This window comes from Carettochelys insculpta, chromosome 19 (assembly GCF_033958435.1).
Source record: "Carettochelys insculpta isolate YL-2023 chromosome 19, ASM3395843v1, whole genome shotgun sequence".
Classification (NCBI taxonomy): domain Eukaryota; kingdom Metazoa; phylum Chordata; order Testudines; family Carettochelyidae; genus Carettochelys; species Carettochelys insculpta.
In genome coordinates, this window is record NC_134155.1 from 5095227 (window position 1) to 5114735 (window position 19509).

At 48.6% G+C, this 19509-nt stretch overlaps 1 protein-coding gene across 4 annotated transcripts in view; it reads left to right on the forward strand.

Moving 5' to 3' along the window:
* Nucleotides 1-19509, forward strand: part of RPH3AL (rabphilin 3A like (without C2 domains)) — an 80101-nt gene that overhangs the window by 16496 nt on the left and 44096 nt on the right. For 3 of the 4 annotated variants that reach the window (XM_075013837.1, XM_075013835.1, XM_075013836.1), the window contains exons 2-5: nt 4727-4839; nt 10722-10865; nt 12804-12933; nt 19264-19350. In XM_075013837.1, coding sequence (XP_074869938.1) covers nt 4763-4839; nt 10722-10865; nt 12804-12933; nt 19264-19350 — 438 coding nt within the window. In that variant the 5' untranslated portion in view covers nt 4727-4762. The remainder of the gene's footprint in view (nt 1-4726; nt 4840-10721; nt 10866-12803; nt 12934-19263; nt 19351-19509) is intronic. The other variant, XM_075013838.1, reaches the window with a different exon arrangement.

Sequence of the window (19509 nt, forward strand, 5' to 3'; positions counted from 1 at the left end):
ATACAGACTAATATGGCTACCCCTCTGATACTAAGCACCATAAGGCATTTTTGTTCCGAAGGAACTGGATTAAAGAAAAGAGTAATGGTGAAATTGACTAGTGTACATGGGTTTCCTGGATTTTTATAAAACTGAAGTGTTGAGCCATGTCTTAAGAAGGAGGGTGTTTATTGAAGGGTTGGGGTTTTTGAGGTGGAAACCCTGTAACATTTTTATTGGCTGGTGCAGCTGGGAATCTCACACAGTAACATATATAATTTTTGCTATGTTTATTGTCGGTGAGATTAGTACACAATGGATGAAATCCTGGCCACATTGCAGTCGGTGGCGAAACTCCCACTGTGCTTTACACTTCTCATCCCTATGCAGTTGAGATAACTGGTGCGTGGGTGATGCGATTGCTTGTTACCTCTAAAAGGGGAGGGAACTTGTACAGATAGCAATTGCTTGCAGTGCTACTCTGTTTTGTACTTAATTGAATGTCATGTACTTAATTGAAGGTCATGTACTTTGCATCATGTCCTGAATTAATCCAAGCAATAAGTGTTAACTTGCTTGCACCTGAGTTCAGCTGGAGCAGAGCTGACTCTTAGTTGCTCTCTGGTTAGAAGCCTATGGCATTATTGCACAGCAAAAGTGGCTTGATTGTACAGGCAATCTGGGTGACACAAGCGCTAGTTTTGAGGCTGGCCAGACCTCCAAATAGCTAAATTTAATCCACAGGAGTGCCTTGCAGTTCTTCAGTGTGCAGCATAAGTTCAGTTTTATCCCATTACTTAGAAGTCAGAGTAGGAATTGCGTAAGTAATACAAAGAAGAAAACGTCTACTGGATGGTGGGCACTTAATTGTGATTTTTCTCAAACAGCTGGTGATTTTGGTGGATTAAGATAGCTACACTGTCTGGCTTGGGCCTCCTAGCCCTGGTCCTTCCTTGCTAGCACTTAGTGGGGCATAGGCAAGTCCGTCTGTCCCACTGGAGACTGGTGGGGAGGAATGGAGAGGGACCACAGCTTCTAGCTCTGACACACTTTGGCTGTGTGAAGGGCGTATATCCCTCGCTGGGTGAGATGAACTGAGACAAATGAGGCTGCAGTAATGACATGAAGTACCTAACATAGCTCCAGCTGGTTACTTTGGGGTCTCTCCTCCTTGCCGTTCTACAGGGTGATGTGCAGCCTGCGGAGCGTGCTCTGAGTCACTCTGTGAATTATCTAGGTAGGGTGAGTGTCCATGCTGCTTCCAATTCTTGTGCAGCCATTATGTTGACTCTCACGTGGCATTGCTCTGTGGGAGAAGACATTCTCTCCCCTGCTGAACCAGGGCCAATCAATCTGAAAGCTGCAGTGCTGGCCAGTGGAAATGAGTGTCACTGCCCTGCTTGAATGCATCAGTGTGCGTCCTCCTAGGAGCTGAGGGCAGACACACCCTTTGTGCATACCTCTGAAAACGCTAACTCTGCAGACTATTTTGGCTTTTCTATAGCCTTAGATGCGCTTCTGTCCATCCCTTTCATACAGGGCCTGTCTAGGTTAGGAGTGGGCTGGTCCCAGTGCGGAGGAAAATCTTGTCTCCCACTTAAGCAATGGATATTCCACAGACTCTAGTAAAAGTTCCCATGCATAGCCTCCCTGCTTCCTCGGTGCATGGTGCCTTCATCTGTGCTCTGGATGGAGCGTCACTAGGCATGCATGTTGTGTTTACCTTGGCTTACCACTTAGAGCAGTCTGTGGCTTTTTTCCAGCCCTACTGGAATGCACAGGTGAAGTCCCTCATTAGTCACTGGCAACCAAAGCTGAGTATAGATGCTGTACTCAGAATTTTTTGCCATCTAGCCTTAGAAAGCTGGGCAGGCATGTCCTTTTGCAGCTAAACCCCAGCTGTTGACATGAATAGCTGGGAGGACTCTACTTTCCAGAGTGCTGCAGAATTCTTGGTCCTTGAGCAGATTCCACACACACTGTGCAGTTCCTCTTCCAGGGGCCACACCCCAAAACACACTTGTCCCAGGGCTTGCAGCTTGCTATAAAAGCCCTTTAGGGTTTAGAAGTTTACAGCCAAGGACTGCAAATTCTTCATGTTCCCAGGAAGAACATGGGGCCCAGGCAACAGGACTCCCGACTGATAGATTGATTTCATTCTCCTCTCTCTGCCTCAGTTTATGCGTCAGTAAAATGGGGTGATAATAGTCATCTGTGTCACCAGGTTGGTGGGAGGGGAGTTGTGAAGCTTAACTAATGTTTGCCCAGAGCTTTGAGCTTACCTGATGGAAGGTGCCACTTTTCATCCCAGAAATTACCTTAACTTAAGGGAGGACCACAGGAGGAGATGTGGGGAGGTGGCCCTTGGGAAGAGGTGCTGGGGAACTCCAGGGGGTGTCCCAAAGGGGGAGGGATGCTCAGGGAGAGGCCCCTAGAGGGGCATGCAGGGGACTTGAGGGGTGTTCCAAAGGGGGAGAGGGACATGGGGGTGTAACTTGAAGGGGGGAGAGGTGCTCGGAGGGACAGGGGGGCTCCAGGGTCTCGCCTACATCACTACCTCTACCTTGTAGGTGTTGCCTTTGCTGGAGAAGGGAGGTGGTGATCCCAGGCTGTGGTGTGTGCAGGTGGGATGGTGCAGCAGTACCATCCCACCCCTCTCCATGGGGCAGCACTTGACCCACACCAGCAGCTCAAGGGGAGAAGGGTCCCAGGTGCCAGTGTGCTGGGGGAACCAGGCTGTCCTCCTGACCCAGCCAGGAGCTCACTGGCTGCCCCCGTCACCTGGCACAGGGCCTCCCAGCAATGCCTCCACCCATTTTGATTGGCTCAGAGGGTGCTGTGGTGGTCAGGGCGCCATTCCCATTGGTCACTGCGCTCCCTCAGCAACAGTGACAGTGGAGGTCACGGGTGAGGGAGGGGAGGCAATGGAGGCTGTTGCAGGGGGCGGGTGGGGAAGCCAGCATACGTCACAGGGGAGGCAGCAGAAGCTGTGGTAAGGGGGAAGCTGATCACAATGCGCCCCCTGTTTACAAAATTTTGTGCCCTCGCCCCCCACTTTGCACATACCTGCTCTATGCTTACCAAATGACATACCACCCCGTGTGTGTCTGTAGCATCTGGGCTCAAGCTAAGCATCCCCAGATGCAAATATCTGCACCTGTATTCTCAGGGAAACCCCTTGACTGCTGGCTTGATTAGAATTGGAGTGTGGTGTAATGCAAAGGGGGCAGGAACCAGAGGAAGTCCGAGAGAGGGAGGTTTTGCTTGAACGCTGCTTATAAAACCTAGTGCGTTAAATGAAACGCATTCCCTGAGCTACTAGCGTGAGGAATATTTTGTGCACTAAAAAATAAATGGACCCAGTAAGTAAGTGCCCAAGTGATTTTAGCCTCAGCAGGAACTACAACAAGCTGCTGGTGCTTTTACAGAATTTTGTTGGGGATCCAGGAAACCATCCTTACTCTGAAACTGCTGCTTGGGAAACGCCTCATGCCGTCTCGCTGAGAGCATTTGGATGAGAGACAAGCCTGATGAAGAGACTCAGGAGCTTTTATTGACTGTAGACAATGTACTTTGGTCAAGAGTCTTTCCGACATTTTTCTTTCTTGTCCCTGCTGAAATCAAAACTATATAGATCAGGCCTGAAGGGATGTAGAACCAGCAGCTGTTCACGTTTCCTCCCCTCTCATTGATTATCCTGGTGTTTCTGAAGTGTTAGAAAACCAGCTCAAGTTTTAAAGCACTTCTTACAAAAGCATTTGTCTGTATGCTACACTGGGTCGAAGCAACAAGGCTTTGCAATATGATAAGCGAGCCCTTTTGTGTAAAATCCTCAGCATCTGCAGAGCACAGGCTTCTGAGGAAAGTTGTAGGTAAAAACAAGTAAATTACAGATGGAGAAAGATGTTTAATGCAGCAGGTTCACCTGTTAGCCAGCCTGACGTATTAATTAAATACATTTCCTTATATAGCTCAACTTAAAGCCTCAGTTGTTTTTGCCCAGAACATCTACAGGCCCATAGCAGCTGTTGAAGACCAACAATTTCCTCCCCGGAGCAACAGATAGACTAGATTTAACTACGATTATCTGTGTGAGGATGCATTGATCTGGAATTAAACAACAGTCCCTGATTAGGGAATGACCCATCATTCATTGCTGACTACTCCATTAAGAAGGCTGTACTGGCTACACAGGGACAGTCTAATATGTCTAAAGAGATCCCATTATGGTGTTTGGGTCAGCAGCCAAGGATCATTTGGAGGGAAAGTATAACGTGAAGGGACAAAGAGGTCACAATTCTTACAGCACTGATCAGTGTGGCAAGAAACTTTGGCTTAGATGGTTTTCCTGACATCAGGCTTTTAGGACCATCAAAATGCATCTTACTCAGAGGTGCAGAATCTGTCACCAGCTTTTTTGTCAGCCTGGGGCAGTAAGAGAGACAAACAGAATGCATGTCTCCTGACACTCCCAGCTCTAGGTCCCAGCTAGCTAATGCACTGCTCTGAGGAGTGAGTTTCTTCTAAGAACTTGAGTCTTGCTGTGCAAAGATACATGGGTGCTGCCAGTGGTTAGTGTCCATTGAGTTCACCATGCCTGGATGTGCTCAGACTACGAGCCAAGATCTGCCTTTGGATCTGAAAGCTGGAGCTTGGTCTGCTGTCTGCATGGAGGGCTGTGCTCCATCTAGGCAGGTGGGTGGTTAATGACTGACTGAGTGGTTGGTGCTGTTTTCTTTTCTTTCAGGTGTGATTTCTCCAGGCTTCTCCTCTGTGTCCTGCCATGGCTGACACTATCTTTGGCAATGGCAGCAATCAATGGGTGTGTCCCAATGACCGGCAGCTGGCGCTGAGAGCCAAGTAAGTGCTTCATCATGCTTCTCTCTCTGTCTGTCAACAGTAGCAGCCACAGAGTGTAACCTCCTACAGCGTTCACTGTTGTTTTTCAGGCTGATTCTCAGACTTTAGATCTGAGAGAAGGACCTACGGATATAAAATCCTGTTCAATGAATTAACTGGTTAAATGCTAGGTTTAACTGCTTAACCGTTAAATGAGGGGCTAGGGGAGGGAAGCTGGGGCGATGCTGCCCGTGGCATGCCAGAGACGGGGTGCTCTGGCCTGGCAGGATTGTCTCTGACTGTGGCACTGCTGCAGATGGGGATGCTCCAGCACAGCCAGAGAAGGCCCCGTTTGCAGTGACCTGGTACAGCAGTGCTGCCAGTAGGGGTGCTCCAGCCTGGCCAGACACCCCCTGTCTGGTGTACTGTGGGTGGGGGCACTCTGGATGGGCCAGAGCAGCCCCAGTCCCTGGTGTGTCATGGGCGGGGAGAGCTCCTCGCTGGATGGACTGGAGCAGCCTCTCCAGCTCCCCTTCCCCACAGACCAGTGCAGATGGACTGCTCCACCCCCTATTGGTTAACCATAACTGGTAAGCCTCAGCTATTTAGGATTAACAGATAACCAGTTAATTGTTAAGATCCCTAGAAGGACCTATACTAGTTGTCTGTGAGACAAGGCTCCTGGATCGCTGAGCATCTGAACTGCGGAGACACAGCCTGTGAGGGGAGAGGAAGGATTGCCCAGTGTGTAGAGCAGTAGCCTGGGGCTTGGGAGCTCTGGGTTCAACTCCTGGCTCTCTAGCAAGCTTCCTGTGTATTCTCAGAAAAGTAGGAGTGGTGTGTGGTTCATATAAGTACCTTCATAGGTAAGCCAAAACCCAGATTAGTACTGGCTTTGTGAGACAGGAACCACCCCCCTGCTAACTACTTCCCTACAGAATAGCTTCTCTTGGCTTTTCCTTCAACAGACTTTCTTCCGCCCCTCTGAGGGCTGCTCCACACGCAAACTAGAACCAAAACACTGCATTGGTCTTATGATCTTCCTGTGAAAGTCAGTGTGGAATTAGCACAGGTCAAGAAACACTAGAGCTGTTCAGTGGGAAATAGGACGTTTCCATTCTGAACAACTCATTGGATGGGTTGGGACCCCTGGTATGCTGGCTGAGGTGCTGAGACACCACTGAGCCTCCGTTCTCTGTCATCCTGGGTCCACTTTTAACTGGATTTTCTGAGTCGGACTCTCCAGCCTCCTCTAATAAAACCCACAGGCAAGGCCCCACTCTGCTGCAGATACAGATTCCGAGATCAGCACTGAGAGGACTTAGCTTAAGGGATTTACTCCAGCGCCCAGATGTTCCCCTGCCTTGGGGTACTAACCCAAGTTAAATGAAGTTCACCCCTCTCCTTGAGTGAAGGAAGGAATAGACAGCTTCTGGCCACCCCATTAGAAATTATATAAACTGGGTTATTGTACGAGAGAAATAAGTTTACAAATAACTCTAAAAAGATCTGTTTGAAGTGGTCAAAGAGGTAAGAAGTAGAACAAGCAAATTACTAAGAAAATAGTATAAAGCATGCAATCTAAACTAGATGCACTAAGAGCTGGTTACAAATAACAATATCCTAGTCATTATTTCAGAAGTCTGTCACAAGACAGATGTCTCTTGATCAGGGTCCAGCAGTTCTTCTGCCCTCTTCAGTCACAGTTCTTTAGTTTCCAGGTGGTTTCATGTGTCTCTGTGGGATGGGGAGGCAGAGATAAAACAGGCAGACGACAATCATTGTTTTCTTCCTTCCTGCCTTATACAGAATTTCCACAAGGCTGGAAACTTTCGTTTGATTCTCCACCCGTCCGTGCAAAAGTACAGAATTCAAGATGGATTCCATATCCCATCACATGGTCATGTGTCTCTGTAGGGGCCCTGGAACCATTCTTCACTGACTGATCCACAGGTTATCAGGAGAACTAAGCTCTCCATTGTCTCTTGCTAACGGGCCACTGGCACCGTGGGCTTTCTCATGGTTGTACTCAAAGGGCAGGCTTCACCCAGCATGAATATGCTGGTAATAGAAACATACAGTACATATTCCTAACTCCAGAAGCAGAAGAAGTGCCTGTATACAAATAGGATAATCTTAATCCTAAATCCCAACTTTCCCAATGATATCTCGCATGACCCATTTTACATAAAGCATACCTCAGTTACGTCATTCATGTCAGAAGCATATTTTTGTAAAGAATGTGGAATGACGCTTGCAGCCAAGTAGTTAAGTGGATGACTCAACTCCTCCATTAGTCATTTTGATTCTGGTTTGTGGGTAGTCTGAGTCCTAGCTCATTTCAGACCTTGGAGAGGGCTCCAATCCTGCCCTGCTCATAAAGGGTCATACTCTGGCTCATCTAGAGACTAAGGTGTAGTCTACACTAGCACCCCTTTTCATCAGTCTAAGGTACTCAGCTTCAGCTGTGAACAATTGATGTGCACAGACCTATTTACTATTGTATTTTCCAAACAGGAGTGTCAGCAGCTGACGCTCTCCTGTTGACTTCACCTACTCTTCTCGTTGTGGTGGAATACTGTGCTCGAGTGTGACGACCTTGATTTATTACGTCTAAGTAGACATGATGAATTGACCACTGCAGTGTCAATCCATCCTGTAGTGGAGCCAAACCCCTAGGGCAGGCGTGTCCAACCCGCGGGCTGCATGCGGCCCTGGACAGCTAGTAATGTGGCCCCACAAGATCGTAAACTTTTAACATTATTATGTGATTTATATACATTAACTATATTATATATTTTATATGCAGCCCAAGACAATTCCTCTTCACTCAGTGCGGCCCAGGCAAGCCAAAAGGTTGGACACCCATGCCCTAGGGGATAGCTGGGTGTCCCCTCACCTCTGACTGCCAGGTGTATTTAGACTGAATGTAATGGCCTGGGTTGACTCCTTACTCTAGTGAAGTGTGCCAAGGTTCAATTTATGACCACTGAGAGTTGTACCTCTATCCCGTGAGATGGTCCATAGCACCAGGCCTGGGGCTTAGTTTGCTACTGAGTCAGAAAGGGGCCACCAGGTAGTGGCTTGCCTGCCCCACTAGGAGCAGTACCACCCTGTCCATGAGTCTCTCATCCAAGTAATGACCTGTGCTGCTTAGCTTGTGAAATCTGCCAGCACCTACAGAGTGGGCTGTTAATGGAGGCTGGTGCAGTGTCCAGGTGTAACACTGACAACGTGGCTGCCTTGCTGGAGGCCAGGTATGTCATTTGGCTTCCCTGAGGACAGTCACAGGAGTCGCTGCTTCGATGTCTTTGGAAGCACAGCTTCTATGCTTGGATGTGTAGTTTCTTTCCTGTGCCATAGCTTTCCGACATTCCCCCTTCCCCCCACTCTGAGTTCCTCCTACCAGCCCTCTATTTAATGAGCAAAGTGGGTGGATGCAGAAACCAGTCCCAGCAGTGCCCCATCTATAATTCATGGCTTCCCCCAGCTGGTGCCTGCCCTGTTGTTGGGAGGAACGTGGCATTTGATCTTGTTTTCTCCCTGAAGTCAGATTGCTGGCAAGGGGTGAATACACTGAAGGAGAGGGGACTGGGATAATTCAACAGGTTGGATTACATCTGTCCTAGCATCTTTCCTCTTGCAGCATCCTACACCCTGTTCCCCTCAGTATTGCTCTTAGCTGAACCTCCTGGGTCAGCTTCAAACTGCTTAGAAATGTGACAGGGCCCAGCTGAACAGGACTGTGGCTCTAAGTGGGACGTGCAAAGGACAACACCTCCTACAGCCACTGCAGCGGAGCTCCCCTTAGGCTCAGCTACTGGGCACTGAGCCACATGTTGTCATGGTGCTCTGTGTTGCTCACCTAGGCCGTGTCTACACGTGCACACTACTTCGAAGTAGCGGCACCAGCTTTGAAATAGCGCCCGTCACGGCTACACTTGTTGGGTGCTATTTCGAAGTTGAAATCGACGTTAGGCGGCAAGACATTGAAGTCGCTAACCCCATGAGGGGATGGGAATAGCGCCCTACTTCGAAGTTGAACGTCGAAGTAGGGCACGTGTAGACGATCTGCGTCCCGCACCATCGAAATAGCGGGGTCCGCCATGGCGGCCATCAGCTGAGGGGTTGAGAGACGCTCTCTCTCCAGCCCCTGCGGGGCTCTATGGTCACCGTGTGCAGCAGCCCTTAGCCCAGGCCTTCTGGCTGCCGCTGCTGCAGCTGGGGATCCATGCTGCATGCACAGGGTCTGCAACCAGTTGTCGGCTCTGTGGATCTTGTTGTTTAGTGCAACTGTGTCTGGGAGGGGCCCTTTAAGGGAGCGGCTTGCTGTTGAGTCCACCCTGTGACCCTGTCTGCAGCTGTTCCTGGCACCCTTATTTCGATGTGTGCTACTTTGGTGTGTAGACGTTCCCTCGCAGCGCCTATTTCGATGTGGTGCTGCCCAACGTCAAAGTTGAATGTCGACGTTGCCAGCCCTGGAGGATGTGTAGACGTTATTCATCAAAATAGACTATTTCGATGTAGCGTTCACGTGTAGACGTAGCCCTAGTGGTCTCTGAACCCTCTACTAGTGCTAGTGAGTTAGCCCATAATTCTGTGAGGTGTAAGAGAAGTCAGACCATTTGACAGAGAGGAGGTACAGGCCCAGAGCAGGATTGTGAGATCCCTGCAGGTCAGTGGCTAAGCTGGGGGTGAACTCCAGGCTTAGGGTTCCAAAAGTGCCTACTAATGTTGGGTGCCCAACATGAGATGCAATAAAGGGGTCCGACTCTCAGAGGGAGGGCTCTCAGCAGGCTTCTCTGGGGCCTGGCCTACACTAGGAGGAAAACTTGATTTTTAGATATGTAAATCCAGGTATGAGAATAGCATAAGTGGAATCAACTTATCTAAAAACTTTTGCTGCCATCCACACTTTGTGAGGTTGATGGGAGAAACTTTTCTGACAACTTCCCTTACTCCTTGTGACCGCCAGGAGCACCAAAGTCTATGGTAACACCATGACCGTTCAATTTAGCATGTGCCCAGTGGGGCATTAAATTGAACCTGGAAGAATTTACCCACAGTGCATCAATCTTCCCATGTGTGTAGAGACACACTAAGGCAGCGAATCTAAACCTTTCCAGATTACTGTTTCCTTTGAGTCTGATTTGTCTCGTGTACATCCAAGTTTCACCCCACTTAAAAATTACTCACTTACGAAGTCAGACATAAACATACAAAACTATCTCAGCATGCTGCTATTGAAGTATTGATCATTTTCTCATTTTCAGCTTATAATTATGAAAGGAGTCAGTTGCAATATAAATATTATACTTTACTTTTCAGTGCCAGGTATACAGAGCAGCGTTAACACGTCGTGTGAAATTTTAGCATGTACTGACTCTACAAAGTCTTTTTCTGAAGCCTGTTGTACAACTGGGCAAATACCTAGATGAGTTAATGTGTCCCTAGGGAGATGCCTGTGTGCCCCCTGGGGTGTGTGCACCCATGGTTGAAAATCTCTGCACTAAGATGTCGTGGAGCAGTGGAAAATGAAGTTATCTAAAATCCATTGGTCATTCAGGGGCCTGAACATTCCAGCTTTAACCACTACACAGTGTTTCCTCCTTCTGCTGACATCGCACCTGGACGAGTCAAATGTGGGGGCACTGTAAAATGAAAACTAGCCCTCCTCAAAAGCAGGGGATCCATGGGCAGGAGGAGCGAAGTCACTGTCAGGAAATGGGTTCTCAGTCCTGTGGGGAAGGTGAAGTGCAGGATGGCCATGTTGACAGGTTTCTGCTTGGTACCTAGCCTCTCTGCTGAGGCAAGTCGCTGGCTGTGATTTGCAGGGCTCCTGGAGGGTAGCAGAGCATATCTCTGCTCTTGCAGCTGTAAATGTGACACTGCCCACCCTGCAGGCTCCAGACGGGCTGGTCGGTGCACACAAACCAGACTGACAAGCAGAGGAAAACCCAGGCACTAAATCCGAAGGAGCTGGAGGTCATCCTGGAAGTCATCCGCCGGGCAGAGAAGCTGGACCTAGTGGAGCAGCAGCGGATCGGGTACAGTTGTGCCTCCTGGCTAGGGACTTGCTGGTTATTTTCTCCCTGGAGGGAGGGTGGCTCTCCGGTCCTGCAGTGCTGCATTCCCCACATAGGCTTAGCGTCTGTTTGGTCAGTGTCTTCCCCTACCTATGTCTAACTCTGGTTTGGGCTGAGAGAAAGGCAAGATGGGGCTCACTTCCCCCTCGCCCAAGACAGCATTTCTCACCTCTTCTCTAGAGCAGAGGTTTGCTTTGACTGTAGCCCCTGGGGCAATCCCTTATGTAGCTGGGGGGTGAGCTTGGCCTGGCCACGCTAGCCACAACCGTGGCTCTGGATCAGGCCTTAGGAACCAGACTTAGTGGTGCAGCACCCAAGCATGGGGGCTGGAGTCATAATTCCCGGGTGATGGTTTCTGGCTGCCCAGTAATTCTCTAGGGTTGTTTGCTAGGAGCAGGGAGCATGCTGGAGTATTCTTGATGGCTGGAGTCATTAACTGACTGGCACCATCCTCATCCTTTCGTACTTTTGCTGTGCCACGTGTTGTTTGACTTGCGGCTGAGCTGAAGCACTGGGCTGGCAGAGGGGATAGTGTTAACCATGTGTCTGACTGTATCAAGTCAAGCAAGTTGCCCAGCAGTAAGCCACTGTGGGCACACTGTTAATGGGCAAGGTGAAAGGAAGACCCCTGGATCAGACATAGCTTGTGCAAAATTCCCCTGATACACTGAAACCTTTCCCTGGAAACTGATTGCCCTTGACCTTGACCTTGGGGAGGGTGCTACGTAGCACCACTCGTGGCGGCATTCTGTGTGAGGCTGGTGTAAGACCCACTATGAATGCTGCTAAGGAAGCATGAGATGGAACCTACTCCCCCTTGGCTGGTTGCGCAGGGTAGAAGGACCCCTGCCCCCCTGCTTGCTGAAGTTCTCCTACTAAGTCTTTACTTTTCTGTTGTGCGGAGGCCACGAAATGTGCAGTGATGGCTCCTTGTGTCTCTGCCCTCGTGCCTGACCTCATCACTGTAGGGTCTGTGCCCCTTCTAAACAGACCTGGCTTTCTTCTTGCTGCCTACTTGGCTTTGTGGGGCTCTTGTATAATGAGTGTGGATGTGGGTGAAAAATGGCTTTGCCTTTTCTCCCTTGGCACGGCTGCAGCTAGTTTCTGCCTCTGATAAACTTCAGTATTATTATTGTGCTCCCAGTGTAAATAGAAGCCCTGTGTTGTGAGCTAAACCCATCATCCTATCTCTGTATGCCATTCACGTTCTCTGTTCAGGTTGCAGCCCCTGCAATCCCACTCCAGCTGTTGTGGAAGCCACACGTGCAGACTTCTGCTGCTTTTTTTGCTTGGAAAGCTGCAAAGGATTGCTGGTGTTGCCCATGCTGCTAGGGTCCCATAATTTCCAAGTTTGGGCTTCCCAGCTTGGAGCCAGGGATGACGTGATGTCACTGGAGCACCTACTCCTGCACTGACAGTCCGTGGAAATGTCCTAGAGCCTGAGCCCCCACCAGTGGGGATTCCCTAGCTTCCTCCATGCCCTTTGTTTTGGCACACAGCCATTGTGATGCTGCTTCATTAGCTACCCTTCGTTAGAATGCTGAAACAGCCCCTGCATGCACTGTGAACATAACTTCTCTGCTCTGCACTCACTACCCAAGCCAGGGATGCACTATGGCTGTTCCCAGGCAGATTGGGTTGTGTGAGCTGGGCTTTGTTATTCGCATTTTGTAGACAGGTAAACTGCGTTAGTCTCAAGGCTGCATGAAGAGATATACGTATCTCATAGAACTGGAAGGGACCTTGAGAGGTCCCAGAGTCCAATCCCCTGTCTTAGAGGCAGTAGTAGGCCAGGAACAGAACCCAGCTGTCCTGATCTAACCACTATGCTCCTCCCTGGAGAGCCTGCTTCACTGAAGTAGCTCCAAAGGAGTCTCTCTCATTTCTCTTCCCTTGCAGGCGCCTGGTGGAGCGGCTGGAGAACATGAGGAAGAATGTGATGGGGAACGGGCAGTCTCAGTGCTTACTTTGTGGTGAGCTTCTGGGACTGCTGGGGACTACATCAGTCTTCTGTCGGGACTGCAAAAAGGTGTGCTTGCTCTGCAGCTCATTTTTGTTTAAATACTCGAGGTAATCCATCTTCGGTTGCTCTTGTGTACTGGCTGGACAGTGTTTAACTGCGGTACACTTCCTGCTAAACATAGCAAAACATCTGGTCCCCGTCCAGTCCCTAATATCGCATTAAATCTCTGTCCTCCCAAGATCTGTATCTAGACCCCCAGTGAATTGAAGCTACCTCTGGGGTGGAAGCTATCCGTCTGGCAAACAATGGGCTTGCACAGCAGGGAAGGGGGACGCAAGTATAGTCAGGTGGGAGTTCTCACAGCAAGCTCTATGCGTCTCATTATTGAGAGCTTGTCTGAACTCTACCCTGTAACGGCAAAGCACTTGGTTCATCTACGTTAGTGGTGTGAATGTGCAAATCTGCTCTTTTGGGACTGCACTTTGAGCTGTCCCCCTGACTAGAGCATGGTTAAACCTTGCTGCAGGCTTCTCTTGTGTTTGAATTAGATGGCAGGTTTCAGTGTGCAGGGTTTTTGCTGCAATGCAGTGTGTTGATGGGACATCACTGCTTGTCCAGACTCCAGCAACAAAGAGGTTAAGCTGGAGAGCTGCAGTCTCCAAGGCAACCACCAGTTCCTCTGAGAGCCTCTGTTGGGACATTGCTTTTTTCATGCATTTGAAACCCATCCTGCCCTGGGAGAAATTTCCCTTTTCCACAGTCTGCCTCAGGGAAGTGTGAGCATAGGTGCGAGGCTTGTTCAGGGCCCAGCTCAGCCTTCAGGAAGGGAGGACTGTGCAGGGGGCTGCAGGGAGCTGTCCATATTGGCGGTACTCACGGACCTCCTAGTTCCCTTCCTCTTCACAAAGGAGGTGGCCACTTGGAGCCAACAGCATGCAACCCATCCATCAGTTCTCTCTTGTAAAGATAGAGAAGTGCATGTGGGGACCCCAATTAAGTTAGCTGCTCTGATCACAGGGGAGATGGCCCTGTGTGTGGGCATCTGCTACTCTTGGGCCCTGTGGGAGCAAGTGGCTCAGAGCTGCTATTCATGAAGGTCAGTGCATGTTTACTGCATGTCACTGATGGAATCCCCGGTGCCCTCTTCCTGTTCACTTTGGTGGCAGTGGCAGAACTCGTGAGGCAATAGCTGCGCTCTGCCATGCTGGACAAATCAAGGGTGCAGCTGTGGATTTGGGACTGTTGTAATGTGCCTGTGTCCCAGCTAGACTCTCACTGGGTTGCTGTGTTTGGGATCCACTCGTGAGTTGGGTGCCTTTGGTCTTCGGTTGATCTAGGGAGGATCCAGAACTGTCTCTGGTCCTTCTGGACATGGACTGTTACCCCTTTATGGAGGTGGGACCTCAGAGACCTGCAGGCCCAGGACCAGCATAGCCCCCTAAGACACCCCAGTAACTTAAGATCATCCTGTTGCAGAGCTCCAGCCTTGTGGTCATCCTGAGTTATTGTTGCTTTCTCCAGGGATAAGTGAAAATTGGAGCACAGAACACACAGGATTTACAAAGGCTTCCAGCCCAGTTACTCTTTTCTTTAGCCAGCACATGATCTACCAAGTCACACCTGCATGCCCTTCCCTGCCTCGCCTTCCTCAGCTCTCCTGATAATCTTTTGGGATTCGATCAGAGCCCTAAAGGGGGTCCAGCATCTCTCTCCTGCGCAGGGCTTCTCTTCGAAATGCTCCCCCTTCAACAAAATCCCCTGCTAGGCAAGTGGTGGCTTTGTTCCCAGCCCAGCTGGCCAGAACTACTGTTCTTGTTTTGACCATTGTCTTTAGCCTACCCATTATATTGCCCTGTTAGATCTAGTCCAAATGTCGGTGATTCTTAACAGTCCACTCACCCAACCTGGTGGCCCCTGCCCTGTCTCCTTAGCACCAGGAGTATGAAACGGGGACTCGGTAAAGAGTCCTATGTCATAAGGAGAGATCTGGAGAGTTGTTAAGATCCAACTGGAATTCAGAAGGTATACATAGACAGATTCCCAACTGGTCACAGCTGGAGTGGGTAGGTGGAAATGCTTGAACCGTCAGGCCCCTTATTTCAAAGCAGTCCTCCTTTCAGGGACCCCATGCAGAAGGAAGGAGAGAATCCCTCTAGAAGAGGTAACAAAGGAAACATCTGCCTTGTGGAGGAGGACCCAGAGCTGAGAAGACCTGGTCTGCATGGACCCCATCCTGGGCATAGAGAGATGGGCAAACCTGGGTGGTCTCGGCAACTGTCCTTGGTGGAGCAGAAGTCAAAGGTCGCTTGGGTAGCCTGAGCACAAATCCTTCAACGAGTTCAGTCATTGTAGGGAAGTGAGGGCCAGTGTGTAGGAGACAGTGATTTATTTCCTTCTTTTCAAGCAAAGAGAATAGCAGGATATGCCCTGCTGCCCTTACTTTTCCCTGGAAATCCTGCTTCCAGCACATCTACAGCCAGCTAGGCTAGAACTAGAGGGAAACGTCCACTCACTGAGGCAGTTTCTGGTTCCCCTTCCAGTGAGTCTCGTGCTGAAAATGGGGCAGAGGGTGGCATGAATTGCCCCTCAGTTTCACCTTCTCTGAAATCAGGATAATTTTACCCATTCTGCGGGACACATTGGTTTGTTGAGAACCCTAATGCATCTTGAGTTCCTTTCATGGTAGCCCCTGTCCAAGGGGAAAGTGGTTGGTTTTGTTTTGGTTTTTTTTTTGTTTGTTTGTTTTTCAGACAATTCCCCTTTCACAAGCAATTCGTTGGGCATATATCAGAAAAGATGAGCTTCAATTCAGGGAAGAACCCTGCCATCTGGTGAATTTCACAGCTGTTATAGTGGAATAGGAACCCCCTGCTGTGTGAACATCTGAGACTTTGGGTGCTACTTGTTTGACTGTGCGTTGGTTCTTTTCACTCTTTCAGTAGTGTGATGTGGGTGGGTAGTGAAGAGGAAGGGCATACTACAGACTTCTAGCTTCCAGAGGTAGAGTTCAATGTAACTTCATGCTCCCTCCTGCCCACCAAGAGGGGAGCTCGGTCATGCGTTCTGTGTTTTTGTGCAATAAGCAAGGACTTGTCAGGGGATTATGGATTTCTGAAGTTCATAATTTTCTTGTTAATGCTGTCATCTTGTTGGAATAGCAACAGCCTCCCCATTTCATTTAATAACAGGATTTTTTGTAGTGAGTGCAATGCAATACATATGAAACAGAACAATGACTACATCTCAAGTGAGTTGCTTCTGTAAAATATAGAGCTTTCAAGCCCTTTGAATCCTGTGGATTTTCTGGGGCCTACCTTCTAGTTTAGAATTTGGTAGTAAAATTATTTTTTCCTTTTCAATACTAAAAAGAGTTTTTATTAGTTAGAAATAAATACAACATGGCAAGCATGAAATCAGCATAGCATTTAAATGCAGAGTGTACATGCAGCAATTGTAGACAGTCTGATATTCTGCATACTAAGGATCTGTCAGGAATGACTATTGTAAATGTATCATAAATATGAACTTAATAAATAGGTGAAGAATGAGACTACCATTTCAGCTAATGAGCGACACAGTGGTGTTTTAGGTGTCTGCAAATCCACGTATTTATGGGATGCTTTCTTCAGCAAGTCTGAGAAGAATAAAAATAAAATAAAATTTAAAGAAACTGCGAAGCCTGCATGATGAACAGTGAATTATTAAAATAGGTGGCTTGGAATAAAAGTTTTGCAAATCTCCACTAGGGGGAGTGTTTGAATGCATTATGCTGTGTTGCATTTCAAACGTGACAAGGTGTTAAAGGCTGAGTTTCCTGCTAGTCATTCTTCAGAGAGCAAGAGAAGTCAGGGTGCAATGAAATTGGCAACAGGTAATGACTGCACACTCTGCTGCCTGAATCTACTGTTCCTGTCACTTTGTGTGGCAAGGCATCAAGTCCTGACAGCCCCAGTCTGAATGAGGACAGCCAGATACTGTTATTTCACAGCAGGTGGGAGGGATGAGAACTGGGAAGAAATGAAGAACAGCATCTCTGTGCAATTGTTTAGTATCCAAAGCCTCCCCTAAAAGCCCCCCAAATATCAAGTGGCTGACCAGGCAGAGCACAGCCTGCAGGGCTGTTCCCTCCATTGCGGGCCACTCTGGTACTGTGTTCTATAACCGTGGAGCAAAGTTTTCTCTCTTGGGGCTCATTTGTCCTCAGCTGACTCTGCCTGCAAGTGGCTGCATTTGCATGCTGGTTGGGTGATGCTGCTGGAGGGATGCTGGTAGAGCTACCTCCAGCCTAATGGGTATGAGCCGTATCACCGGGAGGCTCAGCGAGGACAGTGGTTAGGCCCTGCTCTTTGCAGTGTTAGAGATGCCCTATCCCAGACTAGCTAGGATTGAGTTTGGAGTCCTGGCATGAAGGTAAAAACAGAATTGTCAGTGATCCCCTCACCTGTTTGTACTGCAAGGCTCTGGGTGAGCCTCTTGGCTTATTATTTACTTCTTTGGTGTAGATCATGGAGTTGGAAACCAGAGCACTCTCCACATGGGATTTAGAGACTCAGAGGGATTGGGTCTTGGTAGTGACTTTTCAGTGAGTTGGTGGCAGAGCTGGGGTTAAAACTCAGGCACACAGCTTCCAGACTATGCTGCCCAAAATAGTCCATCTTTAGGCTCGTGCCAGATGGGCCAGTGGAACAGGTGTCGGTCAAAACAACCTACAGAAGTAGCATGGGTCATCCCATTAGCTCATCCTCAGCAGAAAGGCCAAGAATTGGCTGGGACTTGGAGGCTGAGTCCTCATCCCTGGGGCTGAGCCCAGTGGGCCAGAGCAGAGAAATATGTAAATCCCCAATCAAAGGCTGTCTTTCCTCATTGATATAAACAGGATTTCACTCTCCTAGGCTCTTGGCGGGAGTGACTTTCGGTGTGATGTCCAAAGAAGCTCAAAGACTGCATCCCATTCATCATTCAGGCTGTAGTCCAAGACTGATATGCATCAGCTTTGTTATAGATAGGGCCCTGCTGAGTTCATGGCCATGAAAAATGCATCAAGGACCATGGACTCTGGTCTTTTGTGTGCTTTTACCCTATGCAATGCAGATTTTAGGGTGAGACCAGTGTTTTGTCAAATTGGAGTTCCTGACCCAAATGGGAGCTGCAAGGGGATCACAAGGTTATACTAGCAGGATCATAGTATTATCACCCTTACTTCTACACTGCCTTCAGAGCTGAGCAGGCAGAGAGCTCTGAAGGCAGCACCCCTCCGACAGCCGCACAGAGATAAGGGTGGCAATACCCTACCTTGCCACCCTGACTTCTGCACTGTTGTCTTCCAAGTTGGGTGGCTGGAGAGTGGCAGCTGTTGACTGAGAGCCCAGCACTGTAGGCACCAGTGCAGAAGTAATGGTGGCCATACTGTACCATGCCATATTTACTGTTGCACTGCTGCTGGTGGCGTCTATGCCTGTAGAGCTGGGATCCTGGCCAGCAACTGCTGTTCTCCAGCTGCCCAGCTCAGAAGGTAGCAACTCTTTTGGCTCAGGACTCCTTTGATTACAATACCACGGCATTTCTGATTTAAAGAGCTCAAATAATGAAATTTACTGGTTTTAAGACTCTTATCATGAAATTGACCAAATGGACTGTGAGTTCGGTAAGGCCCTAGTTTTAGAATATTAGATGGTTCAATCTATAAATGGCTTGTTATGCCAGTGAAGAAACAGAAGTTCCCTTATACAGAAACAGGTTTCATAAAATGCTATTTAGATGTGCTCTGCAATGAATACACCTGTGCATGTAGTCTGCTCCTCTTCCAGGTTAGCAGAGAGTCAGTAACTGCCCAACCACTTCCTGATAGGAACACTGTCAGATTTAAAAAAAAAAAAATCACATAGGTCAAGTGGGCTTCTTTGAGCTGATTTTTTTTGAATTTTAAAACTTTCATTTTTTTTCTATTTAACCTTTTTGTATTACAGTGAAAATAAGATCATTTCAGTTGCTTTTTCTGGTCAGTTTCAGCGCTGCTATGTTTGAGTCTTAGCATTTGCAGTAAGTGAATACTTCATTTGGGGATCATTTTAAAAGCAACCAACAATCTGGGAAATATTTTGTTTTAAATGTTACTCCTGATTCTCCTCTGACCCTGCTATGACTCAGATGTAACATGCCTGGAGGAAGTGAGGCAGTCTCTCTTCTCACTAGCTTTGGAGGGGCTCCACTGGTATCTGCAGTAAAACTGGTATAAATGAGAGGAGAATCAAAAACAATTGTTTTTGCAGAACTTAAAGCTGGGGGGGGGACGGAGAACATGGTATGGCACAGACCCTTCAAAGTGGCATTGTGAGGAGTCTGTGAGGAAGCTATTGACGGTGCCATGTGTCCTGCTCTTTCTCTTTTTCTTTTCAGAAGGTCTGCACCAAATGTGGAATTGAAACTCTTGGGACCCAGAAACGACCTCTGTGGCTGTGCAAAATCTGCAGTGAACAAAGAGAGGTAAAGACCTGCAATGGAGAATGGTGCCTGGAAAGAAATACATGCAAGGTGCCAGAAACTCCTGTACTGTGCCTCTGAGGGGAAGGGAGTGTGGGTCTCGGCTTGTGATGCTAAGGCAGTCTACCACTGAGGCTAGGATTATACTAGGGAAATAAGCTT